Source organism: Mandrillus leucophaeus, unplaced genomic scaffold (assembly GCF_000951045.1).
Source record: "Mandrillus leucophaeus isolate KB7577 unplaced genomic scaffold, Mleu.le_1.0 Scaffold413, whole genome shotgun sequence".
Lineage (NCBI taxonomy): Eukaryota > Metazoa > Chordata > Mammalia > Primates > Cercopithecidae > Mandrillus > Mandrillus leucophaeus.
In genome coordinates, this window is record NW_012104399.1 from 652378 (window position 1) to 674114 (window position 21737).

The window sequence follows — 21737 nt, forward strand, 5'->3', positions numbered from 1 at the left end:
CTTGAGGCCAGGAGTTCAAGACCAGCCTGGGCAACGTAGCAAGACTCCATCGCTACAAAAAAATTTTTTTTAATTAGCTGAGTATTATGGCACATGCCTGTAGTCTCAACTACTTGGGAGGCTGAGGTGGGAGGATCATTTGACCCCAAGAGTTTTAGGTTACAATAAGCTATGATTATGCATGGGTGACAGAGCAAAACCCTGTGTCAAAAAAAGAAAAAAAGAAAACTATGTGGCCGGGCACAGTGGCTCACGCCTGTAATCCCAGCACTTTGGGAGGCTGAGGCGGGTGGATCATGAGGTCAGGAGATCAAGACCAGCCTGGCTAACACAGTGAAACCCTGTCTCTACTAAAAATGCAAAAAGAAATTAGCCGGGTGTGGTGGCGGGCGCCTGTAGTCCCAGCTACCCGAGAGGCTGAGGCAGGAGAATGGTGTGAACCCAGGAGGCGGAGCTTGCAGTGAGCCGAGATCACGCCACTGCACTCCAGCCTGGGCTACAGAGCAAGACTCCGTCTCAAAAAAAGAAAAAAAAAAATTGTTTCACGTATAAAAATGTTAAAAATATTGTATAAAATTACCCTTAGGCTATGTGTATGAGGGGTAAATGAAACATAAGTGAATTTCATGTTTGGACTTGGGTCCTATCCTCAAGATGTCTCCTTTGTATATGCAAATATCCCATAATCCAAAAAAAATCTTAAATCCAAAACACTTCTGGTCCCAAGCATTTCAGGTAACGGATGCTTAACCTGTATAGACTTTTTGGAGAACATATGACAATATGTACCAACATTTATAAAAATTTGTGTTAAGGAACTAAATGCAGAAGTATGTAGGGATATGCAGGGATGTTGAGTACACACTGTTTATTAGTTTGAGAAACTGGGAATAATCATAATGTTTATAAACAGGTCACTGGCTAAATAAATAACAAAGCTATATGTGTTGACACATAATGATGTTTACAATATAGTAAACGAAAAAGAAGAGGCTGGGCACAGTGGCTCATGCCTGTAACCCAGCACTTTGGGAGGCTGAGGTGGGTGAATCACTTGAGCCCAGGAGTCAGAGACCAGCCTGGGCAACATGGCAAGACCCCATTTCTACAAAAAAAACCCCCAAAAATTAGCTGGGCATGGTGGCAGGTGCCTGTAGTCCCAGCTACTCGGAAGGCTGAGGTGGGAGGTGGAGGCTGCCGTGAGGTGATGATTGCACCACAGCATAGATATTCTCTATGGGAATACTTTAGACAGGCAACAGAGTGAGACCCTGTCTCAAAAACAAAAAAAAAAAAGAAAAAGAAACAGAAAAAAAGCAAGTTAAAGAAAATATTAACAATTCTATATCTTGTAAAAAGTATGTGAAAATGAAATCCTAGAAAGATGTATATCTCAACATAAACAGTGAGTTATCTAGGGTCATGGAATCGAGGGTAAACATCTTTGTTTTCTTTTTTCTTTTCTTTTTTTTTTTTTTTTTTGACAAAGGCAGGGTTTCACTTTGTCACCTAGGCTGGAGTGCAGTGGCATGATCACAACTCACTGCAACCTCCATCTCCCAGGTATCATATGATTCTCCTGCCTCAGCCTCCCAAGTAGCTAAAACTGTAAGTATGCACTACCATGCCTCACTAATTTTTTTTTTCTGTAGAGATGGGGGCCTCTTCACTTTGTTGCCCATGCCGGTCTCGAATTCCTGGGCTCAAGCCATCCTCCTACCTCTGTCCCCCAAAGTGCTGGGATTATAGGCAGGAGCCACCACACCCAGCCAACATCATTATTTTCTTGACCGAAATTTTTGTGATAAGTATATACTTAATCAGGAGATATTAAAATTAAAATTAAAATTAATACAGCTTACTGTATTAACCATATGGGAGCTGACCTCCCAGAATATCTAAGCTCACTTTCTGGTTATACCTTTCTTTTCTTTTTTTTTTTTTTTAATTCTCTTTTTGAAATAGAGTTTTGCTCTTGTCGCCCACGCTGGAGTGCAGTGGCACAATCTTGGCTCACTGCAACCTCTGCCTCCTGGGTTCAAACAATTCTCCCACCTCAGCCTCCTGAGTAGTTGGGACTGTAGGCGCTGGCCACCACACCTGGCTAATTTGTGTATTTTTAGCAGAGACAGGGTTTCACCATGTTGGCCAGGCTGGTCTCAAACTCCTGACCTTACATAATCCACCCGCCTTGGTCTCCCAAAGTACTGGGATTATAGGCGTGAGCCACTGTGCCCAGCCTCTGGCTGTACACGTCTAATGATAAGTAAACTTAAGGAAAAGCATCTCCAAAAGAGTTCTCGGTCTTAAGAAACTTTCACTCCTCACAGAAGAGTTTACTCAAATTGAATTCAAACTTTTATTACTTTTCTCACTTAAATTATTCTTAATCTTAAAATTCAAGGAATTTGCCAGGTGTGGTGGTTCATGCCTGTAATCCCAGCACTTTGGGAGGCTGAGGCAGGAGGATTGCTTGAGACCAGAAGTTCAACACCAGCCTGGGCAACATAATGAGACCACGTCTCTACAAAAAAACTTAAAAATTAGTTGGGCATAGTGGCGCATGCCTATAGTACCAGCTACACAGGAGGCTGGGGCAGAAGGATTGCTTGGGTCTGAGAGGTCGAGGTCGCAGTGAGCCACGATCATAGCACTGCACTCCAAACTGGTGACAGAGTGAGACTCTGCCAATAACAATAATAATAAAAATAATAAAATAATAATAATAATAAAAAAATTAAAATTCCAGGAATTCAATTTTGAAAGACTTGCTTCTTTTTGAGAGGGTAAGTAGAGCGGGTAACATAATCTGCCATACAGCTATATTTCCATTATTTTAAGCAGAAAACAAAAAAAAAGCTTAAAAATGGTTTTAAGAATCTCCATAGCTAAACAGTATTATTAAACACAAAAACAACAACAAAGAATTAGACTTAAGTTTAATGTTTTACCCCATACCTTTAATTCTAGTCTAAAAAAGATCACTATTTAAAGTACAATAGAAGTCTCTCCAACCTACAAGCACATTTGCCCCATCTTCTATTAGTAATAAGAACATTTTCTGCGTAGCCAACCTTATATGTTATATTCTGGCAGTTTTCATCCACAGAAGCATTAAGGATAGGAAACTGTAGTAATCCCAAGGAAACAGCCTGTTTAACAGAAAAAGAATGCAATTTTAGCACTTTCAACTCAGAAAGGATAGGGAATTTGAAACAATAAGAGGTATAAAAGGAGGGAGAGAGAGAACTCTTATTTATGCTGAGTTTAATTTCAAGTCTACATGTACCTAGTCGCATTATTGCCAATGTTACCTTCAAGCAATGTAGAACTAGGTCACCCTAATCATTAAAGAATGAAAGATAGGTAGCTTGTAAACATCAAGGAGATTTTCAAAATAATGATGCAGACCAGCCAAAGTTCCAAAGAAAATGCCTAAATTCTAGGTGATTTCCTCACTGACATGTTGAATCTTAAGATTTCCATGAGAAGTAAACCTGTGGTTCAAAACTAGGAATCAAAACACAAAAAAGCAGGTAAGCTATTTCCCTGTGTGGAAAGAACACATAATAAGGATTTCAAAGCGCACTGACCATTAGATGCCAATTTGCTACTTGGTGTCCTTGGCCAGCTGAAGGGCAGAGATGGCCTGAACATTTACTTTACAGCTCAAGTCTCATTGAATAGCACTTACATTTTCCCTCTCTGCCACCTTCTCCCTTTCTTTTTCCTTTTGTCACTTACTACCATTTCTCTCCTGTCCATATTCAGATTTCCCTAACTGTATCCAAATGTTCTTGATATCTGTTCCCCTGCCCATTCGGGATCTAATAATCAAGTTTCATATCTTACATGTGGTGGTCATGCATTGTATTAAATTTAAAAGATAGCAAAATAAAAATGCTTAAGATCATTCTTAAAAAGAATTCCCTTCCCCACTGCCCTTTTCTGGTCCCTGTTAAAGTTCTTTACATGCATTGTGTTATTTTTCTCAGTGCATCAGGGGTCTTGATGGAAAAAAATCAAATTCTTGAACTAGAGAGTTAAGAAAAAAGTTTAAACATATAGAGACATTTCATAGTCATTAGTTTAATTAGGACAGGTTAAGAGAATAGATCAACTGAAGAAAAATACAACGAAAAGAATTGCTACGAGTTCCTTAATTTTTATGACTTGGAAGTTTTTTTCTTGTTTGTTTTTGAGACAGGGTCTTGCTTTGTCACCCAGGCTGGAGTGCAGTGGCATGATCTCAGCTCACTGTAGCCTCAACCTCCTTTTTTTGAGTGATCCTCCTGCCTCAGCCTCCTGAGTAGCTGGGACTACAGGTGTGTGCCACCATGCCCAGGTAACTTTTGTATGTTTTGTAGAGATGGGGTTTCACCATTCTGCCCAAGCTGTTCTTGAACTCCTGAGCTCAAGCAATCTGCCTGCCTTGAGAGAACCCTTTCTTAGGAAAAAAAAAAAAAAAAAGGGAGATAAAGGAGAACAGATTCTGTCTCATGAGGCTCAGTGCCCAGTGAGTAAGTGAAGAGAAAACTGAGTAAGCACTCACAATGCCCTGAGATAAGTAACAGTGGGAAACAAGAGTATTTAATTCAAATAGTGACAGCCACAGAAGGAGTCTGTACCTGACCACAATTTGGGATTTATTTGCAGGTGTTTGACGGAGAAGAAGGGGCACTTCGAGTGGAATTGTGTATTCTAGCAATTATGGGTAGCTTCATATGAGGGAGTGAGATAAGAACGGAGAGGCAGGCAGCAGAGACTTAAAACACATTTGTATGCCACACTAAGGAGTATGGAAATTATTCTAAAGGCAATGAAAGGGAACCACTGAAAAGAATCAGAGAATATTACAATAATTTGATTTACAGAAGACCAGTCTTGGTGCAGTGTAGAGAAAGGACTGAACATGCTCACATTAGAGACATCAGTATGTCCTTCAGAGTAGAACAGACCAGAATCTGAAAGAGCTTCTCCACCTGTTAGCTATAAGTCCTTAACAAGTTTCTCAACCTCTCTGAGCCCCAATTTCCTTAAATGGAAAGTGGGGACAGTAATATTTACGTGTCAGGGTTACTTGAGAATTAAGAGAAAATGTATACAGCATGCTTAGTATGGAGCCGGGCACATGGTAGCTGCTGCACAGTCACTAATGTAAGCTAGACTGTAAGCTGCTCAAGGTCAGCTGATGATCTTACTCCATTTTATACTGGTCCCAAGGCTTAGCACTAGAAATGATTCCCAGGAGCCTCAATATAAGTTTGTTGAATAAATGAAAATAAATATTAAATATATATCAGTGATATTGCAAAATTAATATCAAGTCTCATTTTAGTTCAAACCAGGACTTGGCTGGAGTGATCCTTTTAGGATTAAAGGCTTTACTTAACTGGCAGAATTGTCTCTACCTAGCTCAAAGATAAGTGGCTAAACATATGATATAGACATTTCAATTTTATAATTTCCTATTGAACAAAGAAATGGCACATTTTCTAACTATTTGATGTTGTGAAAAGTAATATTTTTATTCAAGGCCACAGTCAACACATTGCATGTTGGCAAAGCAAAATTTAAATGTCCTACTTGAGGGGCCGGATGCGGTGGCTCATGCCTGGAATTCCAGCACTTTGGGAGTCCGAGGTGGGTGTGGATCACCTGAGGTCAGGAGTTCGAGACCAGCCTGACCTACATGGTGAAACCACGTCTCTACTAAAAATACAAAATTAGCCAGGCATGGTGGCAGGTGCCTGTATTCCCAGCTACTTGGGAGGCTGAGGCAAGAGAATTATTTGAACCCGGGAGGCAGAGGTTGCAGTGAGCCGAGTTCGCGCCATTGCACTCCAGCCTGGTTGACAAGAGCAAAACTCTGTCTCAAAAAAACAAACAAACAAATAAATGTCCTACTCAAGTTTTGTTTGAAATGAATGAAATCTCACCTTTAAGAAGAAAGGCATAAAGGAGAGTTTAATTCCACGAGCAAAAGCAATGGGTTTTAATTCTTCTCGGAGCTTAACCAGTTCAGTAAGGTCAACCTCATCACAATAACCAAAATGAGGTATCTTCAGGGCTGCAGACATAGTCTTGACCATTGCTTTCTGAAAGCCTGAAAAGCATTCAATTGTTATTCATTTATTTAAATTCTTAAATCTCTTCATCCTTTTTTTTTTTTAAAGAAACTAAAATGGAAGGTTCTCTAATGTCCTTTACTCTCTCAGTTAAACCCTTTTTCTTACTACTCTCTTCATTTTTTTTTTTTAAAGGAACTAAAATGGAAGGTTCTCTAATGTCCTTTACTCTCTCAGTTAAACCCTTCTTCTTACTACTCTCTTCATTACATTACCTTACATTGAAAGTCACTAATTTCAAAGCTGGAACATTGACTGCATCATGACACTCAGTGGCAAATGCAATAACATAGCAGGTAACTGCATTAAATGCTGTGTTATATAAAAAATTCAAAAGAATGCAAGCCATGTATTTCCCTAACAGCTTTCCTGCAAAGCCACTCTTCTGGAAGTTAATCATTCCAAGAGTTTATAAATAACAAATCAGAACTAGTTATTTTGAAAGCTAACTACAAACAGTGAATGTTTAAAACATCCTGTGTGTCTTCAAACAGAGCAATTATCAGTATACAAGTTTATACTTCAAGAAACCTGCTAATGTATTCCTCTTCAGAAGTTAATGGTATACATAAACTGGAAGTGTTTCCCGGAAAAGCTGTTATTTCATCATTTAAAAATTATGGCCAGGCATGGTGAGTGGCTCATGCCTGTAATCTCTGCACTTTGGGAGTCCGAGGAGGGTGGATCACCTGAGGTCAGGAGTTTGAGACCAGCCTGGCCAACATGATGAAACCCTGTTTCTACTAAAAATACAAAAAATTAGCTGAGCATGGTGGCATGCACCTGTAATCCCAGATACTCAGGAGGCTGAGGCAGGAGAATCGCTTGAACCTGAGAGGCGGAGGCTGCAGCGAGCTGAGATCGTGCCACTGCACTCCAGTCTGGGCAACAAGAGCAAAAATCCGTATCAAAAACAAAAAAAATAAAAAAATAAGGCCGGGCGTGGTGGCTCAAGCCTGTAATCCCAGCACTTTGGGAGGCCGAAACGGGCGGATCATGAGGTCAGGAGATCGAGACCATCCTGGCTAACAAGGTGAAACCCCATCTCTACCGGGCGTGGTGGCAGGCGCCTGTAGTCCCAGCTACTCGGGAGGCTGAGGCAGGAGAATGGCGTGAACCCGGGAGCTGGAGCTTGCAGTGAGCTGAGATCGCGTCACTGCACTCCAGCCTGGGCCACAGAGCCAGACTCGGTCTAAAAAAAAAAAAAAAAACACACACACACACACAAAAAATAAACAAATTATATGCTGACTGAGGTTGAACTTTCCCTTCAGTAAGACTTAAAAACACCATATTAGTAACGTATAGTTTACTGAGGTAGTTTCCCCCAAAATAAATGAACTATTGCCTTATATTATTATTATTATCATTACCTTTTATGGGTTCTGTTTTGTCTTTGCCTGTGAATACTGGAGGTTTTGATACTGGTATAGGAATAGTCATGTCTTTTGGCTTTGGTGGAGGTGGCATAATTTCAGCTTTTGGTGAAGGAGGTAATATAGCTCCTGTCTGCTTTTCCAAATAGTTGAGGATATCTTCTTTAAGTATTCTGCCATCTTTTCCTGAGCCAACAACTTCACTCAGCTTAATCTAAAAAATGATATATTTTAATGCCAAAAATACAACTACTTAAAAATATCATTAAAGTTTCAAAATGGAATTTGATCAGTTGACGGTAAAATATATCTGTCCAATAAATTAGTAAAAAGAAATAACCTTTTCATTTTCTACTTAAGTAATCATTTATTACTTTGTATACACGGTTCACATGTGCATGTGATAACCAATGGGTATCTATATTATATATAATCTAGAGCTATTTATGAAAACTTACTTTTTAAAACAAAATTTTGTAGAGACAGGGTCTCACTCTGTTGCCCTGGCTGGTCTTGAACTTCTAGCCTCAGGCCATCCTCTCAACTCAGCCTCCCAAATGTGCTGGAATTACAGGCGTGAGCCACTTTGCCCAGCTGAAAACTTACATTTTTATACTCAAGTATTTTAAAATCTCTTGCATAATTCTTACTTGACCTTTTCTATTCTTGGGGACTACATAAGAAGAGGGAGAGCTGAGAATTTAAGAGAAACTAAATGCTCTACCAAATTTAGACCAATGTTTCTGACGTTGGCTATCAGTTAAAAATGTAACAGCTTAGATGATCATAATACAAAAGCTCTCTCAAATGTTATTTTCCTAGTAGTTGCTTTGGAAAGATCAGTACAAAACATTTAATTCTATTTAAATACAAACAAACATAAGAGCTTGGAATGATCTCCTCACATATAGTATGTATTAATTTCTTAGGAATAGGCCCCATTTCATTTGTATTAGTGCATCTCTAAGGATGTCTAAAATAATAAAGGACTTTACTAAGGCAAGCACTAAGTGTGTAACAAATGGACTATGAAAATTTAAACAAATAATTTTTAGGCAGTTACAAACAACTGTAAATGCCACTGGTTCTTAATTTTAAACAACCTCAATTCATAAATATGCAAACTGAAAGAAAAAAGATGATTTCTGATAACTAAATCCAATATTTAATTTTTAGTAATCACACAAGCATTCTACCCAAGTATCCTATCCACATCTTGAGGGAGTGTTTTAGGAAAGCGAAATCATACATTTCTTCTATATATTCCTTTCTATATTATTAAGAAAAAAATTATTAAAATGCTTTATAGATTTCAAAGCAATATGTTAAATCATTATTTCATCGGATGCCCTTAATAACCTAGTGTTCCATGTTACTATATCTATTTTCTGCTATGCCAAATGGTCTTCATAGTTAAACACATTTAAGGGTTACATAAAATTTCATCAAGGATACATAACATAATTTGACTTTGAACACGTATGCATCTTCTAATTTTTGGCTATATAAAATACAAGGAAGAATGTATCCTAGATTATTTTCTGGGAATTGTTCCCCTGTGGCAGGATAACTGGCTGAAAGAATATGAACATTTTAATGACTCTATTACATATTTCACAAAATATAAACTTTTATTTTTTTCCCACAGCAACCTTACTTTTCTCAAAAAGAGACAAAAAAAAAAACTCTCATTGTGGGGCACAGTGGAAAGTATTCAGGCTTCAGAACCAGAAAGATTTGTGTTCAAATTCCTAGTTCAGTTTACTTGGTTTTAGATAAGTTAATCAACCTTCCTGCAGGGTCCTTGTGAGGATTACAGATAATGTGTCTATAGTTTCTGGCACATATGTGCTCAAATAATGGAGGCAATGATTGTTGAGACTGTATGTAACGTCTAAGAGCACAGGTTTTGGAGTGATATAGACTCACTTTCGAATCCTAGCTCTGTTGCTGTGTTAGCTGTATGACCTTAGACTAGTTACTTAAACCCTCCAAGTCTTAAAACAGCTCCTTATCTTACGGGGTTAAATGAGAATATGTAAATACCTATCCCAGTGCCAGGGAGCCACCCTGCCTGGCATTCCACCTTCCATTCAGTCAATGACTGGCAGAGGAAATACAAAAGGCGGGCCTCCTTGCCTCAAAGCAGTAATTCTGTGGTTATCCCCTTCACCCTCAGATCAGGCCGGAGTCTTTCTTTTTTTCCTTAGGACCATGGCAAGCTTTGGGACAGGCCAGATGCTTGATACCATAACCATGTCTGGCCAGTTTCCCTTCTCTTCCCTTTCTTATCCTGCCTCCTTCGTTCCCTTTACAGGTTTTCCCTCTTTCAAATTCCTATCTCGTGCTGTGCCTCTAAAATACCTGACCTAAGACTTGGTATTTACAAGTGCTCAATAAATGGTAACTCTTACTGTTATTAGGCTCCAAGAAAGAATAATAAAATCACAGTGCTCAATTGACAGTAAGTAATAAGTTTACAACTTCTCTTTTCTCCCATGTATTTTTATGCAACTATCATTTTTCAGTAGCAAATATTTTCATGTTTCCTTAATTTCACTGAGCCATTTCATCATGGGATAGTTGGCTAATTTTTCAGAGATACAAATGTACACTTTCTATACAATCTCAGACTTAAATATTAAGAGAACTTACATTGTTTTCCATTGCCAGACGGCGAACTGCAGGAGTTGCCAGTGTTTTTCGGCCCTTTATCTCTTGGTGTGTATGTTCATCATGGGACACTGCAGGAGTTTCAACAACATCTTCTTCTGAATCTGGTAACAAGATAAAACTTAACTTCAGTTGAATTTTTTTTTTTTAAATCTTAGTGGCCTATAATATCTACATAAATTCAAGTTATCGTCTAAATATATAAAAGTTGAACTACTTCAGAACAGGAAAACACAACTATCCTAATGGTATGGGTTGAGTGGGGGCGTATGTGTGCTAGTACCTGGTACTTTTTAATTATTAGTATCTGGTGGATATGTCACTCCTGTTGAAACAATATAGCAGCTACAAGTTAAAAAAAGAGAGTTTTCCTCAAGAAATTTTAAAATGTGTTGTGGCTAGGTGCAGTGGCTCATGCCTGCAATCCCAGCAATTTGGGAGGTCAAGGCAGGCGGATCACCTGAGCCCAGGCATTCAAGACTAGCTGTGGCAACATAAGGAGACCCCATCTGTACAAAAAATTTAAAAATTAGCTAAGCTTGGTGGCACACGCCTGTGGTCCCAGCTACTTGGGAGACCAAGATGGAAGGATTGCTTGAGCCCAGGAGGTCAAGGGTGCAATGAGCTTGCATCACTGCACTCCAGCCTGGATGACAGTGAGACCCTGTCTCAAAAAAAAAACAAAAACAAAAAACAAAAAAAAACTGTATTTTGAACATTTTTCTAATAAAATTCTCATTTATATTTATAAGCAGTGTGGAATAAGGATCAAATGTAAGATAAATTACATGAAAGAATGGGCTTGGCACAGTGGCTCATGCCTGTAATCCCAATACTCTAGCAGGCCAAGGTGGGTGGATCACTTACGTGAGCCTAGGAGTTTAAGACCAGCCTGGGCAATAAAGTGAGACTCACTGTCTCTACAAGTGAATTTTAAAAATTAGCTGGGTACGATAGCACACATGTGTGGTCCCAGCTACACAGGAAGCTGAGGAAGGAGAATCACTTAAGCCCAGGAAGTCGAGCCTGCAATGAGCCATGTTGGCACCTCTACACTCTAGGTTGGGTGAAAAAGTGAGACCCAGTCTCAAAAAAATCCGCACCAGACAAGAATCATAAAATCTTTGACAATCTTAAACACTTTCCTGAGATGACATAGTATTTAAAAGTTTGCTCTGCTTTGAATAGTTTAAGAAATGCGTGGTGGCTGGGCATGGTTGCTCACACCTCTCACACGAACACTTTGGGAGGTAAAGGTGGGAGAACTGCTTGAGGCCAGGAGTTAAAGATCAGCCAGGGCAACACAGGGAGACCCTCTCTCTACAAAAAATTTAAAAATTAGCCAGGTGTGGTGGGGTGTGCCTGTAGTGTCAGCTACTCAGGAGGCTGAAGTGGGAGGATCACTTGGGCCCAAGAGGTCAAGGCTGCAATGAGTCATGATCGCACAACTGCACTCCAGCCGGGGTGACAGAGCAAGGCTGCCTCAAAAAGAAAAAGAAAAAGAAAAAAGAAAAAGAAAAAAGAACTGCTATGGCTAATGCTAATTTGGTTGTTTTATTCTCTAGTTCTGGGTTCTTGTAATTAGAAAAAGCATCTCAGGCTACTAGCATATATTTCTGCACGCAAAAGAAAAATGTTATTGAGAACATTTAATTGTCAAATTCTGCTGTTAGGAAATCAGTGATGTATATGTATAGCAGAATCAGTCTGAATTGGTAGATTAAAGACTGACAGAACTTCTGAAAATGAACAGACAACTGAATTTGCTTTGACAGTTTTGACATTCATTTCTAGGTAAATAAAAATCTTCTACTGCTACAACTGTAGTAAGACAGTCTATTCATTCCTCTTTACTAGTCTATGAATTGGCCCAGTGGAGCTACAAAGAAATTCTCCTAAAGGTGAGGAAGGGAAGAGAAAAAACCCCAAAACTTGTATTGAGCACCTATTATGTGTCAAATACTGTGCTGCATATGCAGTATCTTAATTTACTTTTCATTCCAACTGTTTAAGATAGGTGTTATTAACCCCATTTTACAGACATTTTAAAAAGTGAGGTTTGACTGAACGGATTGGCTCAAGGTCAGACACCTAATAAATCTAATTGCTGAATTCAGTCCTGGGGCTGACTCAGTCTGTGCTGTTTCCATTAGTTCATGGACCTAGTAAATTTTCTTTCTGGTCAAAGTAGCTAGAATACAACTCCTATAGTTCAAGGCATAATTTTGTTGAATTTTCAGAATCCCTGTATATTCCCTACATCTGTTAAAGTCATTGGAGAAATGAGTAAGAAAGATTAGCATGAGGAACCAAGATCCAAAGGAAAATCAGGGGATTCAATGGTAGGAACCCCAATATGGTAGGAACTCCAATGCTAACTTGGATAATGCATATTTGCTGAAGACAAGGTATAAATATCCAAATATATCATATACAAAAATTATTACATTATTTCCAAAAGACCAAGTAATTTATTGCTACTCACCTTTCTGGAAAACATTTTGTGATACATTAACTATAAAGTACTACCCTTTTAGAGTAAGTTGGGTGTAAATATGAGTGACAAACTTACTTGTGAGAAGTCACTCATGTATTACTTCTAATAGTCATGTAGTTGTTGGAAGAACGCTGTCTCTTAACCAAGTAATAAAATACCACCTTACTACACAGCACTTTAAATAATCTTCAAAGTGTTTTATTTTTTGCTTTTTTATTATTTGTTTTTAAAATACAGACAGTGTCTCACTTCATTGCCCAGGCTCGTCTTGAACTTCTGGCTTCAAGTGATCCTCCTGCCTTGTCCTCCTTCAGTGTTTTTACACATATTTTTCCTCTGATTACAAAAAGGTTATGAGTATGCAGGAAGATTTCTTAAAGTTACCAATGTAGAAACGGACTCTAAGGGGGATGAAGTTGACCAAACTTGAATTTCACAAGTCTCCCCAGTTGATATGACTTTCATGTTTCTAGCATTACAATCTAATATGTGAGATTTTAGCCTTTGATGATTGATCTTCGGTTAGGGAATTAGAGTACAGTTAAAGCTTTAACTAATTTTAAGAAACAGCAAATGAACTCTGGTAAGTAAGCACTTTTTCTTATGAAGCCTGTCAATTTAGTGTTAAGGTGATTCCTCGTAGAAAGCAAATTTATAACAAAACCACATTATTTCAGGTTAACTAAATAAAAGAATAATATGAATTGATAAAACTGTGAAACTGCAATATTCTTAGGTATTTCTAAGAACAACATTAAGTGATCCAATTAATTCACTCAGCTAGGAGAAATTCTTTTAAGGAAAATGCTTTGAAATACTAAAGTATTCAAGTGTGTTTGGAAGACCTTTCTTCATTCAATTTATATTTCAACCAAATGTTTATAAATTGAAAATTAAGGACATCCAAACTGGACATTTCATTGCATTGTCTTTTTCACTTCAAATTATTAAAACAGTGAATTCAATCAATTTAATCTACAATAGGCTGTACAAAATGAACAGTTATAGCTACCAAGAGCACCTACTATGCCTAGCATTGAACCATGCAATTTATGTTACTGAATGTAATTTAGTTAGATGATATACTACATTCTTGGAATGGTTTTATGTCAAAGAGATTTTCTTTAAAATATTTTATACTAATCCTGGTAAACATTTCAATATTATAAAATCTATGTATTTATAAACTAAACTGTGTTGCTGCAGCAGAATTTTGTAAATATGCATATGTACAGTATTAGAAAGTAAGTCCCATTGGTTTAGATGCAAAATGAAGCAGATATCCATCCTCTCTGAACTAAATTATCAGTGTAACAAAGTGGTTAGGAGCATGGGCTTTCACATTAAACAGAGCTGAGGTCAAATCCTAGCTCCACCACTTAGTAGCTATGTAATCATAGGCAGGTAATTTAACCTCTGAGTCTCAATGGTCCATGTGTCAAAAGCAGATATTACGTTTGTTAAATGAGATGTATATATAGTATTAGCACAGAGAAACCAATCAACAATATATGTTGATGTTAAGGGGTAAATGCAATATAATGGCAGAATAATGTTAGTTTTATAAAGTATTCCTCTAAAGTTCACGTCCCTCTTTCTCCTCCTTTCACTGCCCCATGGTACCTCTCAATTAGGTATAGTAACTCTCCACTTATCTGGTGGTAGAGCATCCTGGCAACTTCATCTTAACAAAGCTTCATGGCCCAGAGTACCTAAAATAGGTGCCACACAGCCTCAGCGTTAAAACCGTGCACTTGACCCAGAGGAAAGGTATTTAGACTGTTCATCAGCTCCTATTTGCCACTGTTAGCAAATACTTCTTAACAAACTTGGTTATATGTCTTCTCAGAAAGGAAGGTGAGTGATGACCTGGCACAATGACAATCTAAACAGGCTGAAAAACTAAAAATCAAATGCAGAATTGTATTGTTTATAGTACAATGGTGAATGTTCATAACGTGTCTTTGCATAATCAAAAAAGCTTACTCAATATCCTCACTTTAAGAAGTAACATATATGAAGTTTTAAAAACAAAATTAATGATTTCTCTGAAAAAAAAGTTTTTGAAAAGTTTTGGTACAAAGAGCTCTAGTTGTTTAGAAAAGTGAGGAATCATTTTACTGTATTAAATAAATAGAGGGTACAGAAAGCATCTGTCACCACATCAGCCGTAAAGACAACTCGAGGTAACACAATTTAAACTGAGTTGGTTTTAGTTTTCTTTTGGTTTTGAGACAGGGTTTCCTCTGTTTGAGTAGACAGGACTACAGGGGTGTACTACCACACCCATCTAATTTTTTTGTTTGTTTTGTGTGTGTATTTTTTTTAAGAAACTGGGTCTTGCTCTGTCCCTTGGCTGGAATGCAATGGCACAATTATAGCTCAATGCAGCCTCAAACTTCTGGGCTCAAGTGATCCTCCCACCTCAGCCTCCTGTATAGCTGGGACTACAGGTGTGCTCCACCACATTTGGCTAATTTTTAAAAATTTTTGTAGAGATGAGGTTTTGCTGTGCTGCCCAGGCTAGTCTCAAACTCCTGGCTTCAAATCATCCTCCTACTTGGGCCTCCCAAAGTGCTCGAACTACAGGCATGAGTGACTGCACATGGTCTAAACCAAGTTTACAGTCGACAAGGCACTGAAACATGGAATAGCTTTGATATAATGGTGATAATGTTAAGTAACTAAAAAAAAAAAAAAATTAAGTAACTGGATTTCAACTTGCAATTTTTAAAATAATATATACCTTCTTATATGTCACAGATACAAGTTGGCATAAGTGAGTCCAATAAACTGTTTTTAAGTAGAGGTCTGTCTATAGTCAAAGCACTCATAGATAGAACTTGGAGGTCACAAATACAGTTTCCCTCACCAAAATTACCATGACCCTCCAGCTTTGAAAAGCAGACTATGACTATGTTACAAAAGACAGTACTATAGAATATAATTGGCATTACAAGATAGGACTTAATTTCCAATACTACTATTAAGATGTCTAGTCCTGATCTCTTCTACCCTTCATGGCTCTATGCTGTAATAACTTTCCACCTATAAAATGTTAATAATATAATTTATACTTCTAGAAGACTTTTGTTAGTTTTTTATATAATTGGTTTTACTAGCATTAAGACAGAAAAAACGTAAATTCAATATTACTACAAATTCTTGCTTAAGAAAATATATACATAAAATATTTAGAAATCTTTCTCATTTCCACAATTAAAATGAAGCATATATAAATTTCTCTCATTAAACTGAAGGTAATGTTCTATAGGCCTGCTTATTTGATACATGGGCTTATGCTTCATAGTTTATTATTACAATAAAAATATAAAAAACAAGTCCAAATGTAAAAGCAAAAAGGTACAGATGTGAAATAAAACTAGTATGCAAGATAATTGTTTAGAACATATTATGAATGGCAAATGAAATAGAATGGCTAGCAAGTTATCAGTTGTTTATGTAGAATATTGTCAGATAATTTCTACTGTAAACATAACCTATCCGATGTCATTAATTTTGTTCTAAGCTTTATTGAGATACAGCTGACACACAATAAACTGCATATACATAAAATATAAAGCCTGAGGCTCAGCGCAGTGGCTCACGCCTGTAATCCCAGGACTTTGGGAGGCCAAGGCAGGTGGATCACAAGGTCAGCAGATCGAGACTATCCTGGCCAACATGGTGAAACCCTGTCTCTACTAAAAACACAAAAATTAGCTGGGTGTGGTGGTGTGCACCTGCCTGTAATCCCAGCTACTCGGGAGGCTGAGGCAGGAGATTCACTTAAACCAGGGAGTCGGAGGTTGCAGTGAGCCAGTATCATGCCACTGCACTCCAGCCTGGCGACAGAGTGAGACTCTGTCTCGAAAAAAAACAACAAAAAACAAAACAAACAAAAAAATATATATATATAAAATCTGATAAGCTTTGAAATATGTATATACTCATAAAACATCACCATAATCAAGATAATGAACACGTCTATCACTTCCAGAAGTTTCCTCGTACCCCTTGGTAATCCCTCCTTCCCAACCCTTCCTACCCTGCATACTCCATCACCAGGCAACCACTCATTGGTTTTCTGTCATTACAGATTAGTTTGGATTTTGTAAAATTTTATGTACATGGAATCATATAGCATGTTTTCTTTTGAGGGGTGGGGTCTGGCTTCTTTCACTCAGCATAATTTCTTTAAGATTTATCATGTTATAGAGAATATTAATTTTTGTGAAAAAAATTCTCCAGAAAAAAACAGGCCCCCTACAAAATGTACGGTGATTTTGTAATTTGCTATACCCAGGCTTATTAAGTTGGATCTTACTTGAGATGTCAAAACAAACTAAAAACAAAACCAGCACCAGGTGTAGTGGCTCATGCCTATAATCCCAGCAATTTGGGAGGCGGAGGCAGGCAGATCACTTGAGCCCAGTTCACGACCAGCCTGGCCAACATGGTGAAACCTCATCTCTACTAAAAATACAAAAATTAGCCAGGTGTGGTGGCACATGCCTGTAATCCCAGCTTCTCAGGTAGCTGAGGCAAGTGAATCGCTTGAACCCAGGAGGCAGAGGTTGCAGTGAGCTGAGATCATGCCACTGCACTCCAGCCTGGGAGACAGAGTGAGACTTCATCTCAAAAAAAAGAAAAAAAAAATCAAAAGGCCAATTAGCTGGGCATGATGGAGTCCTAACTACTCAGGAAGTTAAGGTGCGAGAACTGCTTGTGCCCAGGAATTCAAGGCTGTAATGAGCTATGATCATGCTACTGCACTCTAGCTTGTACAACAGAGCAAGACTCCGTATCAAAAAACAGAACAAAACAAATAACAAACTCTGACTGTTTACTTGTTCATATAAATAACTAGTTTTTTTAGATGGCTTAAATTGGTATCTAATCTGGTTTCCAGCTTGGGCATTCTAATTTCATGACATCCATAGTACTGTTTGGCATCCTTACTTGTCTCAGTTTACGCCAAGAATGAAACACTCTTTCCTTTCTAAATGTGAATCCAAAAAAAAAAAAAAAAAAATCTGTGTTTATTTCAGGTAATTCTAAAGGTGAATTTTTTGTTTTGTTTTGTTTTTCTTTAAACTTCTCTAAATCACAAAAGCATGGTTTTTTTTTGTTTGTTTTTTTGTTTTTTTTTTTGAGACAGGGTCCTGCTGTCACCCAGGCTAGAGTGCAGTGGCATTAACAGAGCTCACTAGCTCACTGCAGCCTCTACCTCCTGGGCTCAAGTGATCCTCTCACCTCAGCCTCCCAAGTAGCTGGGACCACAGGTGCATACCACCACACCTGGCTAATTTTTTATTTTTTGTAGAGATGAGATCTTGTTATGTTACCCAGGCTGGTCTCAAACTCCTGGGCTCAAGTGATCCTCCCACCTTAGCCTCCCAAAATGTTAAGATTACTGGTATGAGCCACTGTGCCTAGCCAATAATGTCTTTCAAAAGAAATTTAGAATCAAAGTAATACGAAGCACCCCTAATGCCCACATTATAGCCTCTTACTCATTCTATACTAATACTTAAAGGAACAAGAGCCCCTGAAGAAAAGAATGATTCCAGGTGTGGGTGGGAAAAGTATGAGGTGAATCCCAGAACATCTTTTGTGCCAAAAGCAAGGAAGCTTTTAAAAGTTAACAGGACCGTGTTAATAGAACACATAGGAGCCAGCTTGAAGGGGTCACTACTGTAACGGGTTTGAGCATCCAGAAGAATAATGACTGTAATCGATTAAACACATGAAATCAGTTGAAATACAGTCATGCATTGCTTAATGATGGGAGTATGTTCTGAGAAATGCATTGCTAGGTGATTTCACAATTATCCAAACTTGAGTGTGCACTTACACAAATCTAGATGGTGTAGCCTACTACACACGTAGGCTATATGAAATAGCCCATTGCTCCCAGGTCACAAACCTGTGGAGCATGTTATTGTCCTGGATATTGTAGGTGACTGTAACACAATGGTAAATATTTGTGTATTTAAACATATGTAAACACAAAAGAAGTATAGTAAAGATGTGTTATCATCTTATGGGACCACCATTGTGTATGCAGTCTGTTGACCATAACATCGTTACGTGACATGTGACCATACACTCACACACACACTGAGAATGTTGGAAAAATTAGTATCACCATTTGAAGTGACTACTAAAGGAACTCCTTACTTCGAGAACCAGTAAAGGGAAAGAATTAAGCATTTATTTTCTTTCTAGTAAGAACCGTATTTCATAGGAACTGTATTTCATACAGTTAGCATACAGGTAGCCCCAACACAGATAGCCCCCCCGATACAGGAGAAAGGTCCACTTGACAGAAGAATGCCAGCTAATAATGTTAAAGGAATGACAGAATCCCAAAATCATCATTCTACAACCACCAAAGCAATTATTGACTTAGGAAGGATCTCAAATGATATTCGAACCTACTTATTTAGTGTCAAAGCTAACACTACATACATAATTTTCTGGTTACCAAAGGGGAAAACACAACTCTACAATAGAGGGGTAGGGGGTATCATTATCCTAGTTCAGTGTTTAAACTTAGCATCACTATGGCAGTCATCAGATGTTAAGTGTATCCTGATGTGAAGCAACATGAAGTACACAACATGATCTATTATGTGTTCCACCCAAAATATTTAACTTGAATTCAGCCTTTATTTTTTAATTTTATTTATTTTTTTGTTTTGTTTTGTTTTTGTTTTTTCTTTTGTTTGTGTGTTTGTTTTTGAGATAAGAGTCTCGCTCTGTTGCCCAGGCTGGAGTGCAATGGCACAATCTTGGCTCACCACAACCTCTGCCTCCAGGGTTCAAGCAAATCTCCTGTCTCAGCCTCCCGAGTAAGTGAGATTACAGGCATGTGCCACTACATCCGGCTAATTTTTGTATTTTTAGTAGACATGGGGTTTCACCATGTTGGCCAGCCAGGCTGGTCTCAATCTCCTGACCTCAAGTGATTCACCCACTCTGGTCTCCCACAGTGCTGGAATTACAGGTGTGAGTCACTGAGCCCAGCCTGAATTCAGCCTTTAAAACTTACTTCCAGCTTATAGGAAATATAAGGACTAGAGGAACAAGTTAAATAACACCACAATGCAACAAGACAAATCCAAAAAGTCTGACATTCTGCAAAACAAAGGCAATCTCTTCAAATAAGTGTCATGAAACAAAAGTAGAAGAGGATAAACTAGACTAAAAGAAACTTAAGAGATATAACAACTAGGTACAATGTATGGGCCTATATTGGATCCTAGTTTAAAAAAAATCAATTGAAATATCAAGGACATTTGGGAGATAATTCAGGAAATCTACATATGGTCTGTCGATCATATAAAATGGAAATAAGCCAATCGTGGTGGCTCATGCCTGTAATTCCAGCACTTTAGGAGGCTGCGGCCAGCAGATCACTTGCAGTCAGGAGTTCAAGACCAGCCTGGCCAATATGGTGAAACCCCATCTCTATAAAAAAATACAAATATTAGCCAGGCACAGTGGCGTACACCTGTAGTCCCAGTTACTCAGGAGGCTGAGATGGGAGAGTCGCTTGAACCTGGGAGGTGGAGGTTGCAGTGAGCCGAGATCACACCACTGTACTCCAGCCTGGTCGACACGGCAAGACTCCGTCTCAAACAAACAAAAAAATAAAATTGAAATGTACTGTCATGAAAACATAGATGAACAAAGCAAACGGATTGGACTATAGCATATACAATATATTATTTTGGTTAAAAAAATACCTACATGTACACATATGACCTAGAAAAATGTCTGGAATGATATACACGAATGTATTGAGTGTGATTTGTGAACATTATGATTTTTCTTGTTGTTTTGGTTTTCTGTATTTTATAACTTTCTGCAATGCACCCCTCCAGCTTTTATAATAATAAAAAGTAGTAGGAAGCCTTCAATAAATCACATTCTAGCTTTTAGAGGCAACATGTCATAGTAGAAAATATTCTGGACAAGGACTCAGGACGTCTAAGTTCTAACTTTGGTCCTGTTACCAACCATTTTGCAAATTGTCCAACCTTTCTTTTTTTTTTTTCTTTTTTTTTTTAAGAGATGGAGTCTTGCTCTGTCGCCAGGCTGGAGTGCAGTGGCATGATCTCGGCTTACTGCAACCTGCGCCTCCCAGTTCAAGCGATTCTCCTGCCTCAGCCTCCCGAGTAGCTGGGACTACAGGCACACAACACCATGCCAGGCTAATTTTTGTATTTTTAGTAGAGACAGGGTTTCACCACGCTGGCCAGGACGATCTTGATCTCTTGACCTTGTGATCCACCCGCCTCAGCCTCCCAAAGTGCTGGGATTACAGGTGTGAGCCACCGAGCCCAGCCTGTCCAACCTTTCCAGTTGGGTTTAGTTTCTTCATCTGCTAAACTGGAATACTTCACAGAATAATAAATGTAAAAAAATTTTATAAATTATACGATGTGATTCTGGAAAAAAAAAGATTGTAATATTAGTTATTGTTCTACAGACTGCAGAACTAAGTGTCAGCCAGTCACTGTAATTCAATTACTCCTTCTAGACTTCTGAATTACACTGAGGTATCTTATCTCAGCACTTCCACGGTGGGAATGCTGGCCTAGGAGTTCTGTCACAGAACCTATTGTTCTTGCAGCCCCTAGTATCAAAACTGATTCCTAGATGATAAAACTTCGGTATACCACAATAGTGCTGTAAGGAACTTCTGAGTTAGCCAGCCAGCTGCCTACTACCACTGGGACTGCCAACTGTTTTAGCTTTCCTCTGTAACATTCTCATGATGAATTACCTTCTGACAGGACATCTACCACTTAAGTCCCATGGTTGTTGCTTCTTCTAAATGCTGGTATCTTTGCTTTCATTTTAATTTTCCTTCTTTTCTCTTCAACTTCTCTTGAAAAAGTTTATAACCATCCCCAACAAGAGTGCTTTTTTTTTTTTCAACTTCTCTTGAAAAAGTTTATAACTATCCCCAACATGAGTGCTTTTTTTTTTTTTTTGTATCAGTGGCAAACAGAGCAATCCATTATGTTAGATTTCATCTTTAGATACTCC

General features: G+C 38.3%; 1 protein-coding gene across 1 annotated transcript in view; it reads right to left on the reverse strand.

Annotated features, from left to right (window-relative positions):
* The window catches only part of DBT (dihydrolipoamide branched chain transacylase E2), a 74693-nt gene that overhangs the window by 19214 nt on the left and 33742 nt on the right, over positions 1-21737 (reverse strand). The window contains exons 5-8 of the mRNA XM_011992528.1: positions 10160-10281; positions 7502-7718; positions 5940-6106; positions 3075-3152 (exon numbers count right to left, since the gene is read on the reverse strand). Coding sequence (XP_011847918.1) covers positions 3075-3152; positions 5940-6106; positions 7502-7718; positions 10160-10281 — 584 coding nt within the window. The remainder of the gene's footprint in view (positions 1-3074; positions 3153-5939; positions 6107-7501; positions 7719-10159; positions 10282-21737) is intronic.